The sequence below is a fragment of the Sebastes fasciatus genome, chromosome 24, assembly GCF_043250625.1.
Source record: "Sebastes fasciatus isolate fSebFas1 chromosome 24, fSebFas1.pri, whole genome shotgun sequence".
NCBI lineage: Eukaryota > Metazoa > Chordata > Actinopteri > Perciformes > Sebastidae > Sebastes > Sebastes fasciatus.
The window spans coordinates 10,741,695-10,767,277 of NC_133818.1; the positions used below are offsets into that span (position 1 = coordinate 10,741,695).

At 41.4% G+C, this 25,583-nt stretch overlaps 2 protein-coding genes across 2 annotated transcripts; both read right to left on the reverse strand.

Moving 5' to 3' along the window:
* Positions 1–2,353: 2,353 nt before the first annotated feature.
* mrpl39 (mitochondrial ribosomal protein L39) lies at positions 2,354–10,779 on the reverse strand. The gene is made up of 10 exons (XM_074627333.1): positions 10,576–10,779; positions 9,015–9,221; positions 8,733–8,872; positions 8,163–8,262; positions 7,859–7,926; positions 6,914–7,026; positions 6,458–6,523; positions 6,149–6,302; positions 5,474–5,521; positions 2,354–2,506 (listed from the first exon to the last, which is right to left on the reverse strand). The coding sequence occupies exons 1-10, from the start codon at positions 10,610–10,612 to the stop codon at positions 2,417–2,419; spliced, it is 1,023 nt and encodes a 340-aa protein (XP_074483434.1). The 5' UTR covers positions 10,613–10,779; the 3' UTR covers positions 2,354–2,416.
* Positions 10,780–12,243: 1,464 nt separating this feature from the next.
* Positions 12,244–23,872, reverse strand: LOC141763061 (ras-related protein Rap-2a-like). Its single transcript, XM_074627338.1, has 2 exons — positions 23,110–23,872; positions 12,244–13,427 (listed from the first exon to the last, which is right to left on the reverse strand). The coding sequence occupies exons 1-2, from the start codon at positions 23,421–23,423 to the stop codon at positions 13,190–13,192; spliced, it is 552 nt and encodes a 183-aa protein (XP_074483439.1). The 5' UTR covers positions 23,424–23,872; the 3' UTR covers positions 12,244–13,189.
* Positions 23,873–25,583: the final 1,711 nt, after the last annotated feature.

Below are 25,583 nucleotides of genomic sequence, written 5' to 3' on the forward strand. Positions count from 1 at the left end.
AAACATTTATTAATGGATTACCAACATGTGAAATGGTGCTGTATTAAATGGAGTTGCATTTATATAGCGCCTTTCTAGTCTGCCGACCATACGTGTCAGCATTCACCCTTTTTATTTCCCTATTCTTTTATTTTTTTGCTAAGTCAATTATCTGATTTCATATACTTTTTTTCTCTCTTATTTCATTTTATTTTTCTAAATATTTACTTTTTTTAATTAGTTTAATTTATTAATATTTAATTTATTTTTCCTTTTCATGTGTCCAAGACCAACATGGGGCGGGGCGGGGAGGAAGGGGTGGACCCTTTTTTCTGTTTTGATTTCATGTTAAGGACAATGTGTTACCTTCTACATTTGTTAAGATGACTTTTGCTCTGACTACAGAAAACCCAATAAAAAAGATTTGAAAGAAAAAGTGCTGTAAAGTCTCTATAAGCACTTAAACAGGCCTCTACATTTTAGATTGAATTTGTATTATCCAAAAACAACACCCTGCCCTTAGCAAAATTGAGATTTTCCAGGTAGAAGGATTCAGACTTCTGCACCATGATGTTGAAGAGGAAATGAAAAATGACAGAAATAAGTTTAGTCTTGGATCAAGATGCTGTGCTAGAGGCAGAAACTGAGAGGTGCAGCCCAAAAGAAATGAAAGGCTTATGAGACAAAAACAGTAAAGTATTCAGTACTGATCTCCCTCTAGATAACAGAACATGTAGGATACGTACTTTATAGTTACTGTAGAGTATTCAATTTTTCATTTTTGGACACTAAGACTCTGCCTCAACACTTTCTCTGCTCTCAGTCAGTTCTTCTTCCACTATGAAATAAATGAGGGAACCTCTGGAGGTGACTTCACTGCTGACCAGCTCTTCAGCAAAAAAAGCTGGAGAACAGAAACACATTATCAAATCATTTCTAGGAATGCATTATTCCAGTGTTTTAGTAGCTATTCAACTTTAATCACGTTTGAGCAGCCGGCACAGCAGTCATCTAAAACAGCGGCGAGGAATTCAGGGCACCGATTCAAACATCTCAATCGGTGCTGCTGCGACTGTGCTCTAAGTCCGAGGCATATGTCCCTGGGTGTGTCTCGCACATTGTCAGTGTGTGTTGGGTGGTGTGGGGGTGGCGGCGGGATGCTTGAGGGGGAGCAACAGCTGCACAGCGGCGTAAGTTTTCTGGCCTGAGGCTTCGCTCGATTCCTCAGCCGTCTCCTGACGGGGATTGATACGGTTGGACTGGGATTAAACGCAGGGGAAAAAAAGTTCCCAGTTACAAAACTGCTCGTTGGAACATTAAGGGTAATGCGACTTATCTTTCACTCCTCTTGCTTGTCGACACGGTGGAAGAGGCTCGGATGTCAAACAGTGGTCTGTAACGTACGACTGGGGGAAGGGGTGAAAAGTCTGCTCAGTTTTCTTTGCGTCATTGGTGGTCATTAAACATCACCAGCTGTCTGGAACCACCTGTACTAAACTATGGGTACCACTTTCTAATAAGGCAGTCTTTATAAGTTTACAAGAAGAGGTTAGTTTGGGGGAAATGAGCTTATTTGCTTTCTTGTAGTGTTTCCCAAAATGTTGAATTATTCCTTTAATAAATTACTTACTAATTCTTTATAAAGGGTTTCCGCCAGTGTATTGCGAGCCCGGTGGCCCCCCAGGTCTAAGCTGACTCCCAGCCGGTACTAAGCATTGGGGAGTTATGTATTTTTAAGATGTTTTTTTAACTATTATGTGTAGGTAGCAAACTCCTATAAAGGAATACCTTTTATAAAATAACTATTAGCCTTATTGGAAAGTGGTACCAAACTATTTGAGCCCGTGACTCAGAGCTACATTACAGCATCTCTACACACTGTTGATGTACAGTGGCGGCAGGGATTGTGTCGGATGAGAAAAGTGCGATCTCAGGCAGGAGTGTTGTGTCTAATGTGTCAAAACGCCTGGAATCCTGGTGGGGAAAAAAAGGAAAAAGAAAAGCGCCTCATGGCTCCGATCGTCAGGCTCGCTCACAACGTCTCACACTTGACTGTGAACACACTCTGAGGATTGAGAGCCACCTGTTTGACGAGTGATAGACACAACAGCTGCACCGCTGCCTGACCTTCAGCAAGTAGATACACACGCACACACTCCGCTGTTGTTGTTAAGCAAACTGCTGACACACACTCTTCTCTCTCTCACTCCTACACGTCCGCCATCGGCTTTACAGTTATGAACTGAAGCACCTTCTCCTCCGGGAGTTTTAAAATCTGTCTTTCAACATACACACAATGCAAGACAATGAGGTCACCGGAAATGATTTCCTTCAATTTGCGGCGATTTTTCCATAAGAATGAGATAAGTGGGAGTGATTTGCCACATATTTTTACACATTTATTGAACAAATAATACAATGAGATACATGAGGAAGGTTACACAGAAGTTGTTACTGGCTGGTCGGAGAGTGGAGTCGAGTCAGGAGGAGAAGGTGGAGTCACTTCTTCAGTCCTCGCCACCTCAACCTGTGCAAATAAAGTTCATGATTATGTTAATTATCATTTTAATAATTGTTACATCTCCTCTCCAGCCTATTTTCTGTCTTTGGTGAGGGTTTGATGAAGAAGAAATGGGCCTAAAAATAATCTTTAAAAAAGGACATTTCTACAGAGATGTAAGGGGGAGTGGAGGCATCTGTTTGGAGCGTGGGCGGCCGTGTTTTGAGCGCCAGCTGGAGGCAGACGGGGGGGACATGCTTCCCTACCGCCTGCAGCCGGCTCAGAAAACGCGCCGCCCACGCCTCGCTGCTTTTATAAAAACCTGTTTCTGTACGCTAGCACATACAGAGGGTGGACGAAATAACACAAACCTTTTCAACTTACAATTTGGCGTATTATAGGATCACAGCCTTAAACGTTTTATGTTGAATTTTAAAAAAGATGTCTCATAAAAATTGATGTTTTATGGGTACTGTACTGTAGGGGAACCTGACACAAAAAAAGGTTGAGAACCACAGCTGTACAGGATTGCATTAGATAAGGGTTTTTCATAGTCTGAGTCTGTAGGCCTCCCTTAAAACAAAGCTTGGGAAAAAGGCTCAGCCCGCCTTTAGTTTAATTGCTTAGTTTCGCTAAATTCCTGGATGCCTATGGGATCATGATTATGTTATTTGATCCCGAAGATAGCCTAATATTGCAGTTTGACATAACTTTAGACTACACCAAATACACAAAAAAGGTCTGTTCTAACTAAGGCGTTTATTAGTTTATGACTCTGGGAAAAACGACTGTATATCTGACCTATCTATTTAACCAAACCACACACACACATTCAGGCTATTCTACTGTATGTGATCTTCTTTTGACTAAAGTGCTAATAACTAATGTAATATGTTTTCACTTCAATTCACTGAGCCTCCCCTGAATCTGTTTGATCTGACCGTCTCCCACTTTAACAGCCTCTGCATTAGATGGCAAGATGTTCCTGTTATTTTGTCCACCTGGATCTAACTTTTTCAGGGGGAAACGCACAACATTTAATCCATTCAAACGACAACAAAGATTTCATGTTAAAACAGTTTTTTACATTTTCTGCCAACATATTAATACGAACCAGCTGCATTGAAAACAAAAGGCAAACTGTAGAAGTATAACAGCTTTACAGCCAGGTTCAACTTTGACCTACTGCTGCCATACTTGCCTGCTATACTTTGCACACACAGTTTTCCTGTGCAGCGGAGGGATTAGCAGCATTTGAGAAAGGCTCTCTTTCTGTTTCAATTGCAAATGAAGTGGTTTAGATAATCTGGCTAACCTGCAGGTACTGTACTTGTTTACAACCTGTCTGACTGCGATACGGCCTTCCTCCCAGATCTCCGCAGTTACTCAGAGAGCACAATGTTATAACTGAAAAAGATTACAGCTTGCAAATTAAAGTGTACATATGGGGTACCCATGATATACTGACTGGGTAATTCATACTAATAACACTGTAATTTGCTGTAATCCACAATATTAAACATACTTTGAATGTGGTGTTTGAATACCTGATATGAAGGCAGCTTTTCCAAATGAAGTTTATCTTGTAAATGTCTCCAAGAAGGGTGCACAGTGCAAAAACCTACTGTGTTAAGTTAAGATTCCTCTTCTCAACAGGAGTTTCTCAACAACGGCTTTATAAAATGAAAATGAATCCTTCTCCATCTTTTTGTGAAATGATGGTCAAAAATACAAAAGTACAGTGTAGCTCTCAGTCTTCGTACAGAGACAGACATTTTTATCTGCATCACATGACAAGCTGGCGTTCTGTGGTTTTATGAGAAGAATGAAAACATCCACATGGTCTTAAATCATCTCCGTCTACCCGTGTGAGCTTGTGTAGAGAAAGATGTGCATTAAGCCTACATATACTGAAAATGTTGCGGTATAAACGTCCTTCAGAGGTTCTGTTAAAGTTTATAGCTCCTCCACTGATTAGCGGTAGTGATTCTGCGTTAACACACAGGACAAAGAGGACAGGACGGACAGCATGCTCTCTATAAACATCATAAGCACACACAACACAGCAAACATTAGTGTGTCCGGTGACACTATGGAAGCGCGTCCTCTAAGAACATAAAGTGATGTCCTGTCGCTCCTGCAGCAGGTCTGCATGCTAATCCTGTGCTTGTAAAGACGTGATCCAAATATCGTCCACTTCTAAATGTCCGTCCAACTCTGACGTCCACATTTTGTCTTTAATAAAAGTGCTATTTCCATTCCCTGAATAACCGAATGTGGAAATAAAATGTAGGCCACAGAGCGCCGTATGTCATCAGTTGCCAAATCAAGTGTGTCTATTAATGAGTGCAGCTTTTTTTTTTTTTTTTTTTCGTTACGCAATCAGTGATGCGCAGAGGATGCCAGAAAAGGCTGCAGCAAAATATATTTCGCCTAGATGGCTCCATCCAAAATTAACTCGTAGCCTAGTTTGAATTTGAAGAATTTATGCCTCCTCCTTTAGAGTCTAGCTTGGTTATGCTCAGACAGAGACGATTCAACTTTGTATCAATCCGAGTGTCACAATAAGAGCCTTGAACCTGGAGAGATTTAAAAATACTTCTTCCTTGGATCTGGAGTTAGTGTCTGTGTCTTTGATGTGGAGTTCAGAAAACAGCAGTTTGTCCCTCATGACGAGGATGAGACCTGCTTTTTTATCCTGAAGCCTGCGCTGCATCTCTCCTCTCTTGTTTTTGCCAAAATATAAATGCAAAAAGCAATAAAAATAGCCGTTTTAAATCCTAACCTCTGGCTACTTTGTGAAATGTGAAGCGACGGCTGCAGCCGGGGACGGAGCTGGCTGAATGTGGAACAAGCATGTAGACCAGACCACTGCCCCAAAACACTAACAGCCCTCCTTCTGAGTTGGCCTCAGTGCTTCAGCTTTGAAGTCGCTGCTGTTGGACGGCTGTGTGAGGTAAAACAAAACAAAAACAAGATATTTGTTGTTCTTACCAGTTTCTCTGCCCGCTGCCTCAGTTTCCTCCAGACTGTGTGGTGAGCCTGCAGGGAGGAACACAACGTGACTAGCAGGCACATGGAGACACAGATAACGTACTTTTACTGAGCCGTACAAAGGACAAGCGCTGATATTAGAGGAACAATCAAATGTCATGTGCAATCTGTTCCATGGCAACAGCGGTTATGTTAATAACGTGGAGGGAAACCACTGCAGAGCGCTACAGAATCCCTTTTAAATGGACTTTTTGACTTGAATTAAAACCTGTAATTGTCCGAAGCAAAGGTGCCAATTGACATTTTAAACTAATATTCACCTTTAAATTTGACATTTTTTATCCACTATGCATCATCAATTTTCACGTAAAAATTTGGATCATCATAGGACTAAATCTGGTCCTTGTCCCAAAAAAACTCACAACCGAAATCCATAGAGAAGTACGTTTTAAGTGGGTTAGAACTAATCGAGATTTTAAAATACAGTTAACATCTGGGTAAATGTACTTGGTTACTTTCCACCACTGATTAATACCAGGCTGTACCAAAAAAAAGGGTGCGACCAAATAATGTGCTGCTGCGATCACCTTTCTCAGTTGCTACCAATGGAACTGAGACACACATAGTGTCTGACTTCGATGTATTTAAGTGAAGTTATGTCACATATGTCCTTACCTGCAGCTGCAGAGGCAGTGAGAGGCCCTGTGCTCGTCGGTGGAGGCCATGGGGTCCCTGTTCCAGGCTGTGGATGGCCGTCACCTCGTACTGGGAGCACAGGCCTGTCCTGGCCACCAGGGGGCCCGCACTCAGCAGCACATGATCACCACATCTACAGACAAAGAGAAATGATAATGGTAAATGACTGTGGGAGGATGTACAACATATAAACCCTCCTTTAGATATACATAATGTGACATGTAGCTGACACAACACTGGAAACATGTAGGCAGGAAATGAAACCAGAATGTGGGAATGAAGAGTCACCTGTGGAGCATCACTGTGCCTTTGGGACTTTGTGCTGCGTCCTGTTCCACCTCTTCCTGTTTACACCTGGGAGACACAGAGGAAAAGCTCATCATCAACAGTCATCATGTGTTAATGAGGGGCAAGACCTAGAAAGAAAACAAAGACACAAGGAAAAGGAGACAAAAGGAGGACAGAATATGAAGCGTGTTTTTGGACATATTGATGATGCCAGTATCATCTCCTCTCTCTGTAATCCACCTGTAACCGCCCCGCCCATTTCTAACACCTGAGGTAATTGGTATGCATTGCTCCCGGGTGTGACCCAGGTCGTATCTCAATTTTCCTGACCACGGTTCAACCTGGGTTGACTGGCTTGGTTTGAATTGACAAAAGGAGGGTTGAACCAGGGTCAGATAAACCTCGTCAAACCCTGGTCATTGGTGTGAAAGGGGTATTAGTAAGAAGTCAGTCTACCTGCTGTGTGAGAAGACCTCCAGCGCCACAGAGGGCGACACCTCCAGAGGCTCCCAGGCCAGGTCCAGGTGGACCAGCTGCTGAGCCCCTCGGGTCAGAGACCGCAGCGACTCCTGGAGAGAAAAACAGCCACAACTCACAGTAAGAGATACAAGAGCTCTGTAATCCAAGGTACAAAGCAAAATATAAAAGAATCATTCCGCCCCTGCAAATGCTGGTGACAAACACAGACTTCACTTGAAAGGTGATAATAAAAAGTCACACTCTAGTCTCTCTTTCCTCGCACACAAACACACATTTAAATAAATACTAAAGCTTATTGAGATACTGTAAAACGCTCTCATGAGGCAGAGTTTAAAGGAGGGCGTTCAGCCAACACTAAAGTAATCACTGCATTCAGGCCAAATGGTTTTGCTGACCTCTAATGGTACAAATTCTCATCTAGCTGCAGTAATATAGATGGTTACGGGTTCAGCAGAAATAATGGCTTTCAGCTTAGTATCAAGTTACTGTATCAGACAGGAAACTTTAAGTTAAAGCTATTCTATAAAGGATGAATTGATACTTTTGCTTCACTAACTTGCTTTCTAAGTTTTTCACTTTTACTCGGCACTGATCTATTGTGTGCACAAATCCCTTCTCCAGTTGATCTTGAATGACTATAGACGTCACTATTTTTGTGGACTTTATTTGTTATATTCTGTATGTTCTCTTCGGCCAGATGTCAAGCAAACATCGGACTTCTGCAGGAGTCCAAATCCGTCCTCTCCCACTCGTGTTGACCTGTTGTTTACCTGAAATACCCGCACAGGCAGAGCTGCATTTTGGTTCGCTTGGAAAACTATTATCATGATTAAAACGGACTAAATGTTGGCTAGTGAAAGCGCCCTCAAATATATTTACATCTTTAAAGAAGCTCATGCACCAGCTGATGGAAACACCTACCTCAGAGGGAGTCCATGAGTCCAGCTGAGGGTCGAGCATCACATCACAGCAGAAAGCCCCTGAAGTGACTACATGGAAACGAATGACATGGAAGCAAATTAGCACCACAGCACCTCTCATCACAGTCCAACCAATCAATAACGTTAACTAAGAAAATGACCTGCCAGGAAGTATGTTTAATCAGCCTAAATAATTCCACTTAAATATAACAACCCTTCCTGATTTAAATTTCTAGTTGACGTCTGAGGACAGGCAACTTGGCTGGTATGGGTACATTTGGAGACATAAAGAGCAGCTCCTCTACCTGCCACCTCTGGCGTGCCGAGCAGCTCCACGGTGAAGTCGTCTTTGAACGCCGTCTCCAGCACCTGGCCAAGCAGGGCAGCACAGGAACGCCAATAGGCCTGATTGGAAACAAGAGGACGCGCTGAATGTCCGGCTCTCATAGACGGAAGCTGGACGACAGACCCCAGATCAGCTCTGACTCATTGTTTTCACTACAGTCAGGATATAGTGACTGTTTTCTAAAACTAACTTTTTTTAATCATCATCATCATTTTTTCTAATCATCTAAAAAAAGACCAAATCTTTAGAAGATACCATCTGCACTTGGATAACTCAGACCGCCAAAGCTTCATATTAGCTTTGGCTGAAATTTAGAGTACATTTTTACACAGAAACAAGACTGTGAATTTTGTCCCACATCACTTCCATTAGAAATGCACTAGTAACGGATCTATTAATAGCCCATATGTACAGGAGGAACAATTACAATAACTATTTTAATGTACATATGGAAAAAGCAAGAGACGTTGAATGCTCAAAACAATCTGAAATCCTATTAAATAAAAATATATATTTCTTGTTAAAGTACCTGGTTGACCAGTGTCGGATCACTGTCTTTAAACGTGAGCAGAGTGAGTGAGCAGGAGTGGGTGAGGGGCTGGTGGAGCGACCACGGCTTCCCGTCCACCAGCGCCAGAGCCGAGTTGGTCACGTGATGCTCCGTGAGGTCTGAGAGGAAACACAGAGGAGTTCGTCTGAGTGCAATACAAGGATTTATTTATAGCGAAACATCTTTATACAGTCGTGGGAATCGCACACATTCCCTGCCTCCCCGCAGAGATTAATCTTGCATCCGCTCCCCGTCACTCACGTCTGGCACAGCTCAGCGGAGTGGACATCCCTCTGTTCATGACGAGCAGCGTGCCATCCAGCCCCGGGCCCTGCATTGACACCTCTATCTTCTCGATGCGGGGGTACAGAGCTCTCTGCCTGGCCTGCTCTCTGAAGAACACGGCGTTGCGCTGGCTGCGGACCTCGACGGCCGGCGCACGCGCAGCCGCTGCGGCAGATGCGAAGCCTGTGGATGGGGAGAGGATGGATAAGTGGATGGATTCAAGCAAAGGCGAGGGATGTAGGAGGAACAACAGGAACCAAAAAGGGCAGCAGAGGCTTCTCCATCTTTTAAACTTATAATCAAATGTCATGTTGACACTATTTTGTCAATACTGACAATTATAAATAAGGTGTTTTTCTAACATTTGCTGCTAGAAAAAATATATTACTACAGTGGATTAGCGATAAGAAACCCTCTGTCCAAGGCTGGCGTAAAGTGATATTTGAGATGGTCCCTTTGGAATATCTCACAAATATTCTACATGCCAAAGTAGATCAGTTCCACAATATTTGGCATCCCTATCTGAATTATATTGGACCTGATCTCTCCTCCATTATCTCACAAGGAGTCTTCTGAACATGAACTCATATATCCTGTGACTTCCCTGCACTATGGACTATTTCCTATGACCTCCTATATATTTTTTTTGATCTGAGATGTACCAGTGTTTGTTGTTGTTGTTTTTTAAATTATTTTTTTTATTCTTATTGTTGTGTTTGTGAAAATAAGAAAACCCAATAAACATATTATAAAAAATAAAATAAAAAAATAGTTTTTTTTAAGGCATTTATAGCCTAGCTTTATGCCAAAGTCATTGTAGCTTAACATACTGTCATATTTAGACCATCTATGATGATGCTCCTGAACACACAGTCAAATTTAAGTTGAGCTACCTGAGCTTGAATGCTACTTTTGAGTATGTAATGCTAGAAGCTGGGTAATATTGCTTTATTAATATAATATATAATATATATATAATAATATAATATAATAATAATGTATATATAATGTTAATATATATAATATTAATAATATTATAATATATATATAACATATATATATTATAATATAATAATATATTTATATATAATATTAATAATATTATAATATAATATATATATAATATTATAATATATTAATAATATATATTAACATATAATAATATATTTATATATAATATTAATAATATTATAATATATTAATAATATACATTAACATATAATAATATATTTATATATAATATTATAATATATTAATAATATATATATTATAATATAATAATATTAATAATATATATATTATAATATAATAATATAATATTATTTATATATATATATATATATTATAAAATCCTCTAACTTTGCTGTATTTGAGACTAAAAAACACAAGTTGATATAAAATAAGATACCTTACAACCTTTAACTAACTTCTACATCACCTTTGTGACGTCACAGCTGAGTAATAAACACCTTTTAATGGCAACATGTAACATGTGAGCGTGTCATAGCAGGGTTAACGGTATTTAACGGTTACTCACGTCGCTGGAGAACTCGACACACGGTCCCGGTCGACATTGTGAACTATATTTGTATATTTATACACCTACATTAAAGAAAACAACATGAAATAGACACGAAAAGGGCAAATGTATAAATGTGTCACTAGAGCCTCTTATTGAAGGACGCCATGTCTGTGAGGGTGTGCAACAAGGATTTAGGTCCGGGTAGGAACTTCTTCTTCTTCTCTCAGTCTCAGCAACCAACTTTAAGGTTCATACCGCCACCTACTGTACAAGAGTATGTAACATCATGTCATTTTACACATTACTGCTACTCTTAAATTCTACCCACCAATCCTGCCTCTCTTAAGAACATTTATAATAAGAACATTAATAATAAGAACATTAATAGTGAACATTAATAGTGTCTTCATGGTGCCTTTAACCCTTTCACCCTCTGTTCCCAGTATCCCCATCAAATCCCAGTCCCGTCCCTCCTCTCTGTCTTGCTCCTGTAGTCTTTGTCTTTTCATACTTTTTACAATGCATTAGGATACGCTGCACATTTTCTTTAACACCGCAATTCCCCACACTGTTCCTTTCCCCCCATTAAAGCCAAAGTGCCATTAAGACCTGTGTGATCCAGTCTGAGTCTTGTTATGATGATTTCCTCCCTTCTGTTCCTTTCTTTATATTTATTTGTTATGACCGACTTCTAAAATATCTCCACTCCTTTCCTTTTAATCACAGCTTTCCCTTCTCCTTTCCCAAGTAAAACTGGTACTGTTATTTCCTTTTGCAGTGAACTTTCTGCTAGTTTATCTGCAAACTCATTCCCTTTCACCCAACAGAATAATACATCTATACCCCCTCTGTGCAAAGTTCAATGATTACATCTTGCCTTACAGCTTTTGTTGACTGTATACTTTCCAAAACAGCTTTTGAATCTGTGCATATCACCACTCTGTCAGGTCTGACCTCTTCAACCCACTGTAATGCAATGATGATTGCCACTATTTCTGCTGTGTATACTGATACCTGGTCTGCCGGGTAGGAACTGAAGTCAGTGGCTGGAAAGTTCCGTGTGACCTTAGAGGACGAGGTGCTGTTTCCAGTTTGTGACAGCAGGTGTCACTGTTGGTAATCATTTCTCAGTTAGGATTATGTAAAAGAAACACTGCAATACTTTTTGTATTAGATAGAGAGAAAAAATCCCCACAGTATCACCAATTAAATAACATACAGTAGTATATCTCAGCATAATACTTATTTGATATTTCTTGTTTCACTTGCACTAAAGTTTTGATATTTATGGCAACAATTTATTTCTGAATTACCTCAGTCTCTGTCTCCTAAGTGTTGAAACTCTTACGCTGATTGGATGCAATCCAAAGTTATGATCTTGGCTCCAAAGTCTCACACGTCCCCAACTTCATCCTCTAATGGACTCTAATGGCACTCCGAATTTGACAAATGCTCGTTGGATTTCTCGGGACCAGAATCAGCAGTAAGTGTTGGCACTAATGGCGGCAGCAGGAGAGGCAGGACGCCACGGCCAAGGGAGACGCAGCCGCAGGACCAAAACATCATAAATCATCTCGACGCGGGCCGAGATGGAGCCAGATTGCAGCTAAACGGCACAGCTGAAAGACTATCTTCACAATGAGTGCAAATCTAATGACCTCTGGAGGTTAAAAGTAGAATAACTTCAAAAAGAAAAGACACATTTGTGCATAAAGATTTATTTTTTTGTTGAAAATAAGTGTTTTTCACATTGAACCACTAACATGTGACTTAAGATAAATGAACTATACACTGACACTGTTCACTTCATACAATGTAACAAGGCATTTGTATCTGTAAGGTGTAAAGACAAGTGTCCCTTATGTTTGAATGACTGATTGATTGATTGATATTGTCTCTTTGGGTGAGATCGGTTGTACTCAATGTCAGTACAACTTCATGCACGCGTCATCCACAGCATGTCAACATTTGGGATCTTCTGAATGAATTTCCCCAAAGGTGCGGTTTCCTTTTTCATTAAACATTCGCTCATCTGTTCATTCATTCATAGTTAGGCGGGCCTGCTGTGAATTTAACTCCCAGTATGACTCCTTCACAGTGGTGTTACTTGACATCCGTTCAGATACTTGGGTGATTGGTCTTGCACCGTCGAAAAAAGCCCCCAAAAAGTGCAAAAAATGAAAAATACAAGCAGAAGAAAAGAGGAGCACACTGCCATCCCTGCTTGGACCTATGGCTGGCTTCCCAAAAAAGCGTTTAGATCCTCTTTGTCGATGGCTTTTTAAGATGGTTTTGGCACCGTGCTGCCTTTGGGAAACCCCCGAACATTTGCTCCTGTAAATCAGGAGGACTGTGATGAATGTGGGAGGTCAAGTGTTGTTTTTCTTTCAAGGGAAACATCCACCCTGTGTCTTTTAATTTTCCCTTTTTTGTCTGCTTCAGTTCCTACATTTCCCAGAATGCCTCTTGATCAGAGCCTAATCTGCTACAGAAAGCAGGTAAACAGTTTTAAAAAAAAAGAGTGGATTTTCCCTTTAAATTCCTCCATCTTTAATCTATCTAACATGAATTCATTTGCATTTCTAATTTTCTAACCATCCTCCCATCCATCACGCCATCCATCAGGCTACTACTGCACGCTGCAGGCGGGGCAACACGCCTCTCTCCGGTCGGGCAGAGGGCAGAAGTCCATCTGCCTCACGATCTCGGCGAACAGCTCGTCCACCATGGTCTTGCTCTTGGCCGACGTCTCCATGAAAGGGCAGCCCCAGTCTTCAGCCAGCGCCTGTCCCTCGCTGGGGGACACTTCCCTCTCCTCCTCCAGGTCTACCTTATTACCCACCAGCACCACCGGCACCTGCTGATACCTGCAAATGAGAGAGGAAGTAATATATCAGAGTGTGCATCTGCCTTCTCCCCCGCTGGGTGTGTTTTGTCACAGACGGAGAACTTCCCGATACCTAAGGGAGAATGTGAAACAGACACTAAACTGTGTGTGTGTGCGTTGTTGGCCTACATACTGTATTTGTTAGAAACAATAAGGGGTTTGAACAATGCACAATGGAGCAAGAGGAGAGGGATAAACACGGCTACACTCAGTTCCAGCTCCCCAGGAGGCCTCCATCACTCCCTGGGTGTCTAATATCAGTAGGCGGTCTCATTAGAAAACTGTCATCACGGGAAAAAAATAATCTTTTGAATGCCGCGATGCTCTATTTATTCCTGGATACATTATAAATGCGTTAAGCGTAGTAGCATGCGAGCTGTACACTTAATGGTTTCCAATTCTTGTTTAGAACGTTCTCCTCTTTGCATCTTTTCCCATCACGCACTAAGCATGTCGTAACGGATCAAAAGCTTTCTTCCCACAGCGTGTGGCTGACGATCCCCAGTCCTCTTCCATCCATCAATACGAGGAAACCAGGCGGGGGAGAGTAATGGTATAGGTTATTGAATAATTGAATAAAGCTAATGTGCTGCTCTCACATGGGTGGACACGAATATTGGCTTCATACCTTGGAAATAACTATTTTCTACTTTAAGAGGATCTATTATGCTTTTTCCCCTTTCCTTCGGTGTGTTATATCTGTTTTTGTGCATGTAAAAGGTCAACAAAGTCCACGCCGAAGGGAGAAACACTGCTCCTGAACTGCCTGAAACGCCTCGCTTGATGTCCCGCCTTTTCTACCGTAACGTGGTGATGTCACCAAGTAACACATTTCAAAAATACCTGCCAAGCAGCTAGTTTGGCACGCCCTCAAATAAAGCTAGTTAGAGCGGAGCTGGAGCGGAGTCCGAAGAGTTTGGTTCGGTTGACCAATCACAACAGAGCTGCAGCACAGACAGTATGAGTTTTTAACATTAAAGCATGTAAACATGTTCTAGTAGAAACCCAAAATACAAGTATAGTAGTTAAGACGAATATACAGCCCTAGTTATAAGTAATAAAAGAAAACAATATTTTGTTTTCTTGTGATAACGAGTTAATTATCTCATTACCTCGAGATAAAAAAAGCTAATTTTCTTGAGTTAACGACATAATTAACTCGTGATCTCGAGATAACGGCATTAAAAAAATGTTTGAATCATGTCGGTTTAGGGCTTCCGTACAAATGGAATTTCAAAGTGTAACTTTTTTTAAATGTATAAACTAAACCAATGCAGACAAAGCTGGTTTTATGGGAGGAGAATTATGGAAAACAGGGACTATTTCTTAAAAATAGTGCTTCCAATGAGTGATTATCCAGAGAAACCAGGATGTTGCTTCTGGAAACAAACATACTTTTGTGGCCACAGTTGTCTCACAGATGTGTCAGCACACTAAGGTTGTTGCAGTGACTTTGTTTGGGTACTAGATATTTCATTTCAGTGAGACGCCCTTCATGTTTTGTCTGATTAAATAACTACAGAATGTCAATTACAGAGGGTATATATTCTCACAACAGGTAATGGCGCAGACCACCTAATAGCCTCGGCCATCAGTCATTCCTAAGTGCATTCCCAGCCCGGCTTATTGATCTGCTGGTGCTATTGAGAAATGAGCTCTTATCTACAAATTGGTGGCCTGCTGCCACGCTGCTCAGCTGGGAGAAGAGCTGAGGCGTGGAAAAGAGCTGGCAAACGTCTCACTGAGAGAGAGAGAGAGAGATGGAGGAAATGAGTGCAGGCAGAAGGGTGGAGGACATTTGAAGCACCTACTGAAGTGTCTTAGCTTCAAGGGTGTTGATCTGAAGCTGAGCTTGACCTCTGACCTCCCACAGGGATTCACAAGAGAGAAAAAGCTTTCCAAAAAGTGCAAATGATTACAAATAATGCCAGCCACTTATTCCTAATTGCACGCTTTAAGACTGCCAAGCAGAGAAAACTCAGAAAAATTCAAATGTCAAAGACTTCCCTGCAGCTTGACATTTTCCCTCGCAGCCACTGCACTGTACATCACACACACACACACAGCAGCTGACCTCAGCAGGACAAGCATCTCGCGTGGCCTGGTGTGTTTGGAAAGCTGGAGTCTAGAGGGTGTGAAGTGTGAACAAGGAGAGCACCACGCAGACAAATGCAATCTGACAGCCTTGCAGGAGAAACTCTATATATAACTACAAAGACACAGGGAGAGCCAGCTTCTCCAGGGTGGGCTGGGCTGGGTGGGGAGTTTGTTTGTTGCAGCATCAAAACTACCAGCTCCCTCCTCGCCAGATGAGGAGAAACTGAAACTGCTCAGCACAGCATGAACAAAAGTTGCCCTATGGGGATTTATAGGATGATATCATGTATTATTGAGGAATATGTCACTCAGTGTTTGGGTTTAAAGAGTGGAGCTTTAGTAGCTGGGGTCCTCTATATCTTAGCTATGTGCTAACCATGGTCTAACTTTATGTTTATATTTTTGGTAACACTTTATAATAATTAATAATTGGTAAATTGATAGTTAATTAAACTTAGTTAATAGTTATTTTACTGTTAACAAACCGTGGAATTATAATTAATTATTAGTAATGCTATAATTTATGTTATTTCAACAGTTTAGCGTTGCACACATTATAACATTTTATATACTATAACTATATTGTTAATGATTACAAAATGATTTGTAAACCTTTAAGAATTGGTTTGTAAAACATCTACAAACATTGCATAGATACATATTTGTAACACTTTGTTAATAGCTAATAACAGAAATACAACTCCAAATGAATGTTGCGTCACGTTGTGTAAATATGAACTGTTTGCTAACACGTTTACCGTTAAAAGATGATAATATGTCGATGTTGTGTTTTCAGCTTGTTCTGCTGCCCCCTAGTGGCCAAAAAATGCAGCTTTATGCGATAATTTTAATCAAAATCTTAATGCAGGACCTTTTTTTGTGAAGTATTGATACTCTTCTTCAGTAAATGATATGAATACTTATTTGAGACTTTAAATTGAATCCTCAAAAATATGTTTTATTTGTATAACATCACTTTTCTTACACTGTTTTTAATACGGATGTAATGAAAATGTCCTTATTGTGGCTTTCGAGGTGTTCTGCCTGAATTGCTTCTACTCTACATACCGTATGAATACAAAGCAGGAGAAAATTACAAACATTGCTAACTTGTTCCTGGTCCAGCTCAAGAGTTGGCAGCCGTGCACTAAGGGAATTATCAGCACAGTTGGAATGTGTTTGGCTGAAACTACCAGCTGTATGAATGTGCAGCTTTTTGTTTCCAAAATGTGGTGGGAGAGGAGTCACGTCGGATTTATGGAACAGGCAACAGCAGGTGGTTGACAGCTAATGAAATTACACGGAGATACGGATGTTAAAATGTGTATTTATTTCTACAATATTGCTATAAAAAAAAGCACTCTTTCAGAACGATACTGAGGGTGTTCTCAGCCGCAGGGCGTTCACACAGGGAAGTGCTGAGCTCCACTATTTTTTGAAGCATCATCTGTACGTCCATTTGGGAAAAAGCTGCTGCTGCATCCTCATTAATGGATGTGGAATAACTTCATATACATTTGACCTTTAGACAGCACATTTGCCTCTGCAGGGTGTTGTTCCGACTGTTGGGAAACAGGCAAACACATAAAAACCTCCCACACACAGAGGATTTGTGTTTATAACTCGCAAAAAAAATGGACTTTTTCCACTTAGCCTCAGGATACAACAGCCTTATTAAGACTACCTGCTGTGCTAAATAGCTAGTGTGACTTCACTTACCCGTTATTACAAGCCCCACAGCACGGGCAAACATGCAAAACAACAGTCAGGCATCTCCAAAGTGAAGCCCTCCAACCCTGCAGCCGCCTCTTTGCTCTCTGCATCTGCTGTTAATTAGCAGTTGGAGCGGCTGCACTGTGTGACAACCAGCCATGTAGCTGCTGGTGGGACCGGACAGGAAAATCACAGAACCTATAGCGCCTACGCCGTGTTGACTCCCAAAGGGTGTTACAGCTGGAGAACAAAGCTTCTATAGCTAATGTTATAAAGCAGCTACATGAAAAGGGAACCAAATAACACGACCGCAAACATTCCTGTGATAAACAGACAAAGAGAAGGCCTGCACAGCAGATGGAGTCTGTTTCATGATGAATTTCCATCTTTAACGGTGCAGCCCCAGCTCCTCTGGATCATGTTCTGTACTGCAGATGCAAAAGGCAGTATATAGGCAGTATGGGAGTAGACAAGTCCTAATTAGTTTTATTATTCCCGCTGTTCTGTGCAGATAATAATTCAAAGTGAGAAATAAAGAGGCTATAATGACTATGAGAGTGCGAGCTGATTTGTGCAGCCCCTTTAGTCCTCTATAAAAACCTCTGTCGACTTCCTGTTATACCAACTGATTTTGTCACTCTGTAAACATCCCTTTAAGCATCTGGAATCACAATCAGTCTCTTGTTTTCAGTCCTGTAGTTATGGCTAAAAGTGATAATCATCTAAATGTGGGAAATCCCAGCTTCAGATCAAAGTGATTTTTTTCCTAAGGGGTCGCATTTACAAGATGATTACCAAGCTAGGAAATAAGAAAGAAAAAAATACTGGTGCACAAATTACGCCTATTTTTGATTGATATATTTAGGTAATGCAGGATGACAACCGCTCCACCTGTCTTAATCTTTGCTAAGGTGCTGGAAGAAGTCCAAAAGATGATGGAAAAGATATCCGCACACTTAGATCAATGCAGTATTCCACTTTATTCTAAGCTTTCGGTCTGTCAGACCTTCATCAGAGTGATTCAACAAAGAACAGGCTGGTAGATATAACCAATCCCATTCCAATCATTGGCAGTATGCAATGCACCTGTTGGTGGTAGAAGCTCCACCTCTTGGGAATTGTAGTAGTGAACTGTGAGGCATACAAATAGATGCCACAGTTCTTTAGTAATATACATTTTATAGTAAATGGGGCTTTTTGAAGGATCAGGCTTTTTAAGGCATCATAAATCATCCCCAGATCTATAAGAAAAACATCTCACAGATGTGTTTTCACATATTTTAGAGCTGCCAGAAAGCTATAAGTCAGTTCTGAGTGTGATAAATGCTGGAGAATGGTGAAAACACTTTACACACCAACAATGAGCACTTTACTGATCGCTTTCCACGTTTTAAACCAAGCTATAGCTGCTTAACAACTCTCTCCTTCTTGGTGGCAAACACTAAAAGCCTGAGGTCAGGAAGTTGCTTTGCTCCTATACACCAAAGTGCCCCCTGGGATACGTAGTTTTGGTCCCACTCGGCGGCGCGTGATGCTCACCTCCTGCTATTAGACACAGCATCAGTGCAGCGTGAAAACGCAGCTCGAGTGCTTTGAACACGCCTGCAATAAAACTGCACATGTGAGCGAGGAGATGATTAGATTGTGAGGAGGGCTACACCCAGATGTTGTTTTCACAGATAGCAACTGACATGGGGGTTTATTTGGTTAGTCCGTGGGGTGCTCAAGTCTACGGAGGGTAAAGTGTGTCAGAGATGGCGCGTTATACAGTAGCTAAAATATGCATCAATTATACACATATGTTATGAAAAGCACATCATTTAATCATGGCAGAGCATCAGTGTTTCTTTTTTGTTTTATCATTTTAACATAATATCAGCTGCTCTAAATGATTAAAGGTGTTACAATAATTCTGACGTATTGCGTTAAAAAGTTATTGATACTTTTTCTACGTGTGAATTCTAATTAATGACGCAGTCTCGTCACAGTAGAGTGAATAAAAGTTGGACAAATGTGCTCATTTCTGTGGATGGGAGACAAGTGGGTGAAATGCTAACTGTTAATGCTAACGTTAAAGGAATAGTTCTACATTTTGGGAAATACACTTGTTCACTTTCTTGATGAGAGTTTGACGAGAGCGATGATACCACTCGTGTCTATACAGTAAATACGGTATGTAAGTGGAGCTAACAGCTGGTTAGCTTAGCTTAGCTTCATGCTAAGCTAAGCTAACTGGCACTTAGCTCCAATTAAATATTTACAGAACAGCCTTGAGTGAGGTATCAATCTTCTCAGCTCACTCTTGGCAAGAAAAGTGTATTTCCCAAAATGTCGAACTATTACTCTAAGTGTATTTCTTGCTTCTCGCTGCACTTCCTCGTGCATACAAGTCAGCACAATGAAGGTGATATGTGGACTGCAGGAGACCTCATGACACCTGCATAGTAACATATAGGATCCCACTTCTTTCCCATGCTTCCCTCCCCACCCACTTGCATAAGCATTCTGGTTTATATGTCTCCCTAATGGAGGCCTGATGTCTTCTTGGCGTCCAACCCAACACAATCCCATTAAGTTCTGGTGAGTGGGCACATACTATATCTCCGTGTGGTGCTTGTTGTTGCTGCTGGCTCAGCAAGAAGTTTGGGAGGAGGGAGGCCGATCTCCTGGAGACTGCTAATGGAGACCAGGAGCTGATTGTGTTGCTTGTTTTATTACAGATGGACACCCTGTGGATGCCTGCATATGTTTAAGAAACCAACTGAGCCTATCCTTAAATAAAGTGATATTACATGCACACTGTGCAATAATTTGGTTCTGAGACACAAATATAACGCAATAAAACACACAGTAACAATCCCTACTTCAAAACCCAGAGCAGTGTGAAATAAAAGTATGAAATATTTATAGATATACACTTGAGGACAGCGGCGGATGGTGCAGCGTAGGCAGCCGCATCGAGCGGCGGCTGGCTAGAGGCGGCACAGCACAGTTTTATCCATCATTATATTTCTCATTTTCAAAGGAGTTCCCTCGTGCACCCGTCCGTCCCCGCTGTGCCGCGTCAGCCGTGACGCTCTCCTGCTTCCACTTGGCCCCGTGACGTCAGTGCCACGGGGAGCATTCGGTTCACTCCGGGGGGATGGAGGTGAGAGGCACTGCACCAAACTATGCACGTTAAATTATGAATTATTATTACACAACATGCAGTTATACATAAATGTGCTGTAGGGGGAACACAGCATGGGAGATAAGAAAAAGAAATGTTAAGAATTAGACACACAAGACACTAGAATGGGTCCGTCTACGTAGTACAGACAGTTATATGCTGGACCATTGACTTCCTGGAGTCTCACCTGGTTGCCAACATGGGGTTAACAAGGTTACCTTAAATTTTTTTCACAAATGCAGAGTAGATTCTACAAGCAGTAGTTGTGTACTTTGGTCATCTCATTGTTCAAAATACTCCCAGATGGGACTACAGGGTCCCACAATCGTCATCCAGCCCATGAAAAGGACGGCGTTCTTTGCTTTAGGCGTGTCATTTGTACGCCATGTAGTCTGTACTGACTGCAATGTAAATGCCTCCGCGTTAAAACGCTAGTGACGGAGAATAAAAAGTGAGAAAGACTGTTTATGGGTCCAACAAACACAGGACTTTCAATCAGGACACCAATGTTCGAGACTGTAAGTTTTCCGTGCTTATGTTACGTACGTATTGTACTTAGTTTACATACTTATTTAAAGGCCAACCATGACGTTTTTCCTAAACCTAACTAAGTGATTTTGTAGCCTAAACCTAACTAAGGGGTTTTGTTGCCCCCTGCTGGTACTGCACCTTAAAACATGAGTGTAACATTCATGCCTTGTTGCGTCATCATACAAATATAAGGACCTATGAAATATCTGTGTCTAACTCCCCTGCATAGAAAATCAACATTATATCTCAACATACTTAAATTTCACTTTTTTGTGTTTTTTTTTTATTACGTTTGCCTTCATTTTGATAGTACAGGAAGACAAAAACAGGGATGACATGCAACGACGGGGCTGTGATTACAAGGTCAGCCATGTCTTAAACCTCCTATAGGCCCAAATTAACTGTTTTTAACCTTTAAACACCTTTAAAGGAACAGTGTGTAACATTTCGGGTGATCTATTAACAGAAATGGAATATTATATTCATAACTGTTTTTTCATTAGCGTATAATCATCTGAAACTAAGAATCGTGTTTTCGTTAGCTTAGAATGAGTCCGTCATATCTACAGAGGGAGCAGGTCTTCTTCACGGACTCCGGTACTCAGTTGGTTGCAATCTGCAACCACACCACTAGATACTGCCAAATCCTACACACTGCACCTTTAAGTAAAACTGAAATCATTGACATGGCACCAAAACATTAGCTGTAATCTAGCATTCAGCCTTTGCTGACTAAAAACCAAATAGATTCTTAACCTGTAGTGATAGCTGTGGTCTGTCGGTGACATAGACACCAATATGTCACCACTAAAAGGACAGATCACAGTTTTCCTTCCTCCCTCCCTCCCTCCCAGCCGTGAGATGAGCTCAGTGGATTTGTTGAGTAATGGACTGAACTGATCAAAGCCATCCCAGAGTTAGTCATGTGTGAAAGACGCGAGGATATCAAACCCAGTGAGGGTTCAGCGGGTTGATGTATGACAGGTGAGCCGCAGCTGGGGCCTCTTATGAAGAACATATGAGCTGGTTGCAGTTTCTCACGCAGCGCTGGAAGGAGATCCAGAGGAGGAGGAGGAGGAGGAGGGGAAGAGCAGCTGGGAGGATGCACGTTTGGGATGAGTCCTGGGCCTGATTGTTAAAAAATATAATACAAATGTGTTGTTCTTTAAAGCTGCAGTGGGTAGAAATGGAGCAAATATGATTTAAAAAATATATATTTATAAAACGACCATTATATCCTGCGAGTAGTGCATGAGACATGTAATCTGAAAGTGTGTCCTTCAGTGCTCCTAATGGCACAGACCGGAGGAAAACGACCAATCAGAGCCGAGCTGGAGCCTTGCCGTCTCTGAGCAGCTGTCAATCACTCGCAAACTCCGATCAAACGGTCAAACTAGGCAGCGCTGATCAAATATGAATCAATATTCTGTTACTGTAATGCCTATTTCTCACCTCAAATGTTTTCAGAATCATCTTGTAGTGTACTGTTTCGCTGTAAAAAATGAGAATGACCCGGTAGCCATGTTGAGTAACAGTTGAGGAAATACCAAGCACCGCCCACCAGCTGGAGCACAGCCAATAGGAACGCTCTCCCTCTCTCTGAAATGACCTGTGATTGGCCAAAGTCTCCCGTCACAGGCTAGATTTTTTAAAGTCTGAAAACAGAGCCATGAGGAGGAGCAGAAGTCTCTCTCAGAACACTTTGAATTACAATATGCTGAAAGGTTATTATGGATTATTTTGCCCAATGATGCCAAAAACATTCTGCCTACCTCGCTTTATTTGTGAACTTTTTCTCCGTGGTAGCTACTGCATGTATGTATTTATGTAATCCTTTGCTTTTTCAGAAGTCTCTCTCAGAACACTTGAATTACAATATGCTGAAAAATTATTATGGAATTTTTTTGCCCAAAAATATACTGCCTACTGCCGCTTTAAAGGGGGACTTTTAGGGTCCCTTGGGGGGTTCCCTGGGGTGCACCAGCAAGATAAGGACCGATGAGGGATTTATAACTTCCTCTCCCACTAAAACAACCATCCTTTTTTCAGGATGTGACTATTTAAGGGCCTAAAACAAGATGAAAAACCTCATCCCTATTGCATCAGAATACATTTACAAGACAATGATGCTTCCTATAATAAAGTGACTCACCTTTTCACCCTGATGATCTGGTCCCTCATGGGCTTGATGTCCTGAAAACTTTGCTGGTTGACCAGACTGTAGACCAGGATGAAGCCCTGTCCGTTCCTGATGTACAGGTCTCTCATGGAGGCGAACTGCTCGGTGCCTGCTGTGTCCAGGATCTCCAGCACCGACGGAGAGGAGTCCACCTCGATCTCCTTCCTGTAGAAATCCTCAATGGTCGGGTCGTACTTCTCTATGAACGTCCCGGTGACAAACTGAACCGTGAGGGCGGATTTGCCCACCCCTCCACTGCCGAGCACCACCACCTTATACTCCCGCATAGCGACAATAAACCCGGCATGCAGAGGAGAAAAGCGCGCAGCAGCAGCAGCGCAGAAAAGACGCGCATCCAGACGCACCAGTCTAGACTACAACCATGACACAGTCTCCTCCAGTAAAGATGCTGTAGCAGCTAGAGGCTGAGATGAGCAGCTCTTACTGAGATATTCCCACGCTATCTTGCAGGGACACCATCCCAGAGGCATGCATAATGCAATAAGGCGTCGTTGGTGTGGTTAGAATAAGATTGGCTATTATTAGAAAGACAGCACATCTTTTTGTGTGCCGACAAGACTAGAGGAGGCTAGCACTACATTTAGTCTGCACAGTAGGCTGCTACAGTTAAAGGCAAAGAGACGATTTATCCTGCAGAAGGCTGCTACAGGAGAGCTGCTGGGAATCCACGCCTCTGGAGTCGGTGCATCCTCTCTGTGGTACTGTTTCCTGGATGGTATGGGGGGTGATTAGTGCCACATAGAGACAGAGGAAGGATAAGAAGAAGATGGCAATGTTTGTGACAAAGATGCATATCATTTTTATTTGTGATAAACTGTAATATTAGCTTTTTATTGTAAGTAAACTGCCCTAATTTTGGAGATCATCCAATCTTGAGACCGTAAAAATAGGAGTTCAGAGACTTTGTTTCCTGCATTCTGGTTACTTTAAAATAATTAAATACCGTACATGTGAAGGCGGACGCATGTGTGTACCCATCTAAATGATATTGATATATCTCTGCACCCCCGTCCCTTTTTTTGTTTTCTATTAAATTATTATTCAACTTTGGGCGCTGCACGCTGTGATGTGCCTTGAATCCAGCGGCTATAGCGCAGCCGATCGCAGCTCAAACATGAGCTCAAAATGCGCTGTGTTGTGTGTGCTCTCTTCCGCCGGGAAACTACATTTGTTTTAGCTGTATTTTTGTCCGGGCGGAAACAGTATACACGCTGTTCAGTGCCAGAAACAGGTTGAGATAACGAAAAGGGAAAAAAAAGTGTAAAAAATTGCCATAAATCGGGAGAAATACGGGCGAATTGTGACCCTGGGAGGAAACCGGGAGAGGGCATGAAAAACTGGAGTCTCCCGGGAAAATCGGGAGGGTTGGCAAGTATGGATACCATGACAAATATGTAAAAGTGACAAATGTGTTTTCTGATCAAACACCTGTATTGCATCATCTATCTTTGTACAGTGAATATCTTTGTGTCATATATCTTTGTACAGTGAATATCTTTGTGTTACATATCTTTTTTACAGTGAATATCTTTGAGTCATATATCTTTGTACAGTGAATATCTTTGTGTTACATATCTTCTTTACAGTGAATATCTTTGTGTCATATATCTTTGTACAGTGGGGGGAGCGGCATATTTACAAAGATATATATATGACACAAAGATATTCACTGTACAAAGACATATGACACAAAGATATTCACTGTACAAAGATATATTCATATTTGTGTCGTCTATCTTTGTACAGTGAATATCTTTGGGTCATATATCTTTTTACAGTGGGGGGGAGCGGCATATTTACAAAGATATATGACACAAAGATATTCACTGTAAAAAAGATATGTGACACAAAGATATTCTCTGTACAAAGATATATGACACAAAGATATTCACTGTAAAAAAGATATGTGACACAAAGATATTCTCTGTACAAAGATATATGACACAAAGATATTCACTGTACAAAGATATATGACACAAATATGAATATATCTTCGTACAGTGAATATCTTTGTGTCATCTATCTTTGTACAATGAATATCTTTTGTTGGAGTGAATATGAATATTGTCCAATATATAATATAATAATATCATATGAGACTGGGCGACCTGGAGTCGGGTTGGATGAGGGGCCCAATTTGGAAAAGTCTGTCCCCCTGCCCATCATTCCTAATGGCTGGCCTGGGTGTAACTAGTACAAAAGAAGATGGCGATTGTTGTTTGTTGTTATGGTGACAAAACGAATCAATGCCTGTTAAGGCCAATTCAAGCTTTCTTTCGTACTTCTAAAAAGGGACAGCCGGCATGGTGGGACTACATGCAGGCACACACTAGATGCCGACATGAGTCGATTTACATGGAAGTTAGCCAGCTGCAATGGTTGCGATGAAAACGGTACGCATAAAAATGGCCATCACTCTGCTACGT

Coding starts and splice junctions, on each gene's coding strand:
- mrpl39 (XM_074627333.1), bottom strand. CDS start 10,612: ATGTCGACCGGGACCGTGTGTCGAGTTCTCCAGCGAC. Junction 8,263..8,732: donor ATCCGACACTGGTCAACCAG/GTACTTTAACAA, acceptor GTTTCCAATCAG/GCCTATTGGCGTTCCTGTGC. Junction 7,027..7,858: donor ACTCATGGACTCCCTCTGAG/GTAGGTGTTTCC, acceptor TTTTCTCTCCAG/GAGTCGCTGCGGTCTCTGAC.
- LOC141763061 (XM_074627338.1), bottom strand. CDS start 23,423: ATGCGGGAGTATAAGGTGGTGGTGCTCGGCAGTGGAGGGGTGGGCAAA. Junction 13,428..23,109: donor CAGATCATCAGGGTGAAAAG/GTGAGTCACTTT, acceptor TCTCATTTGCAG/GTATCAGCAGGTGCCGGTGG.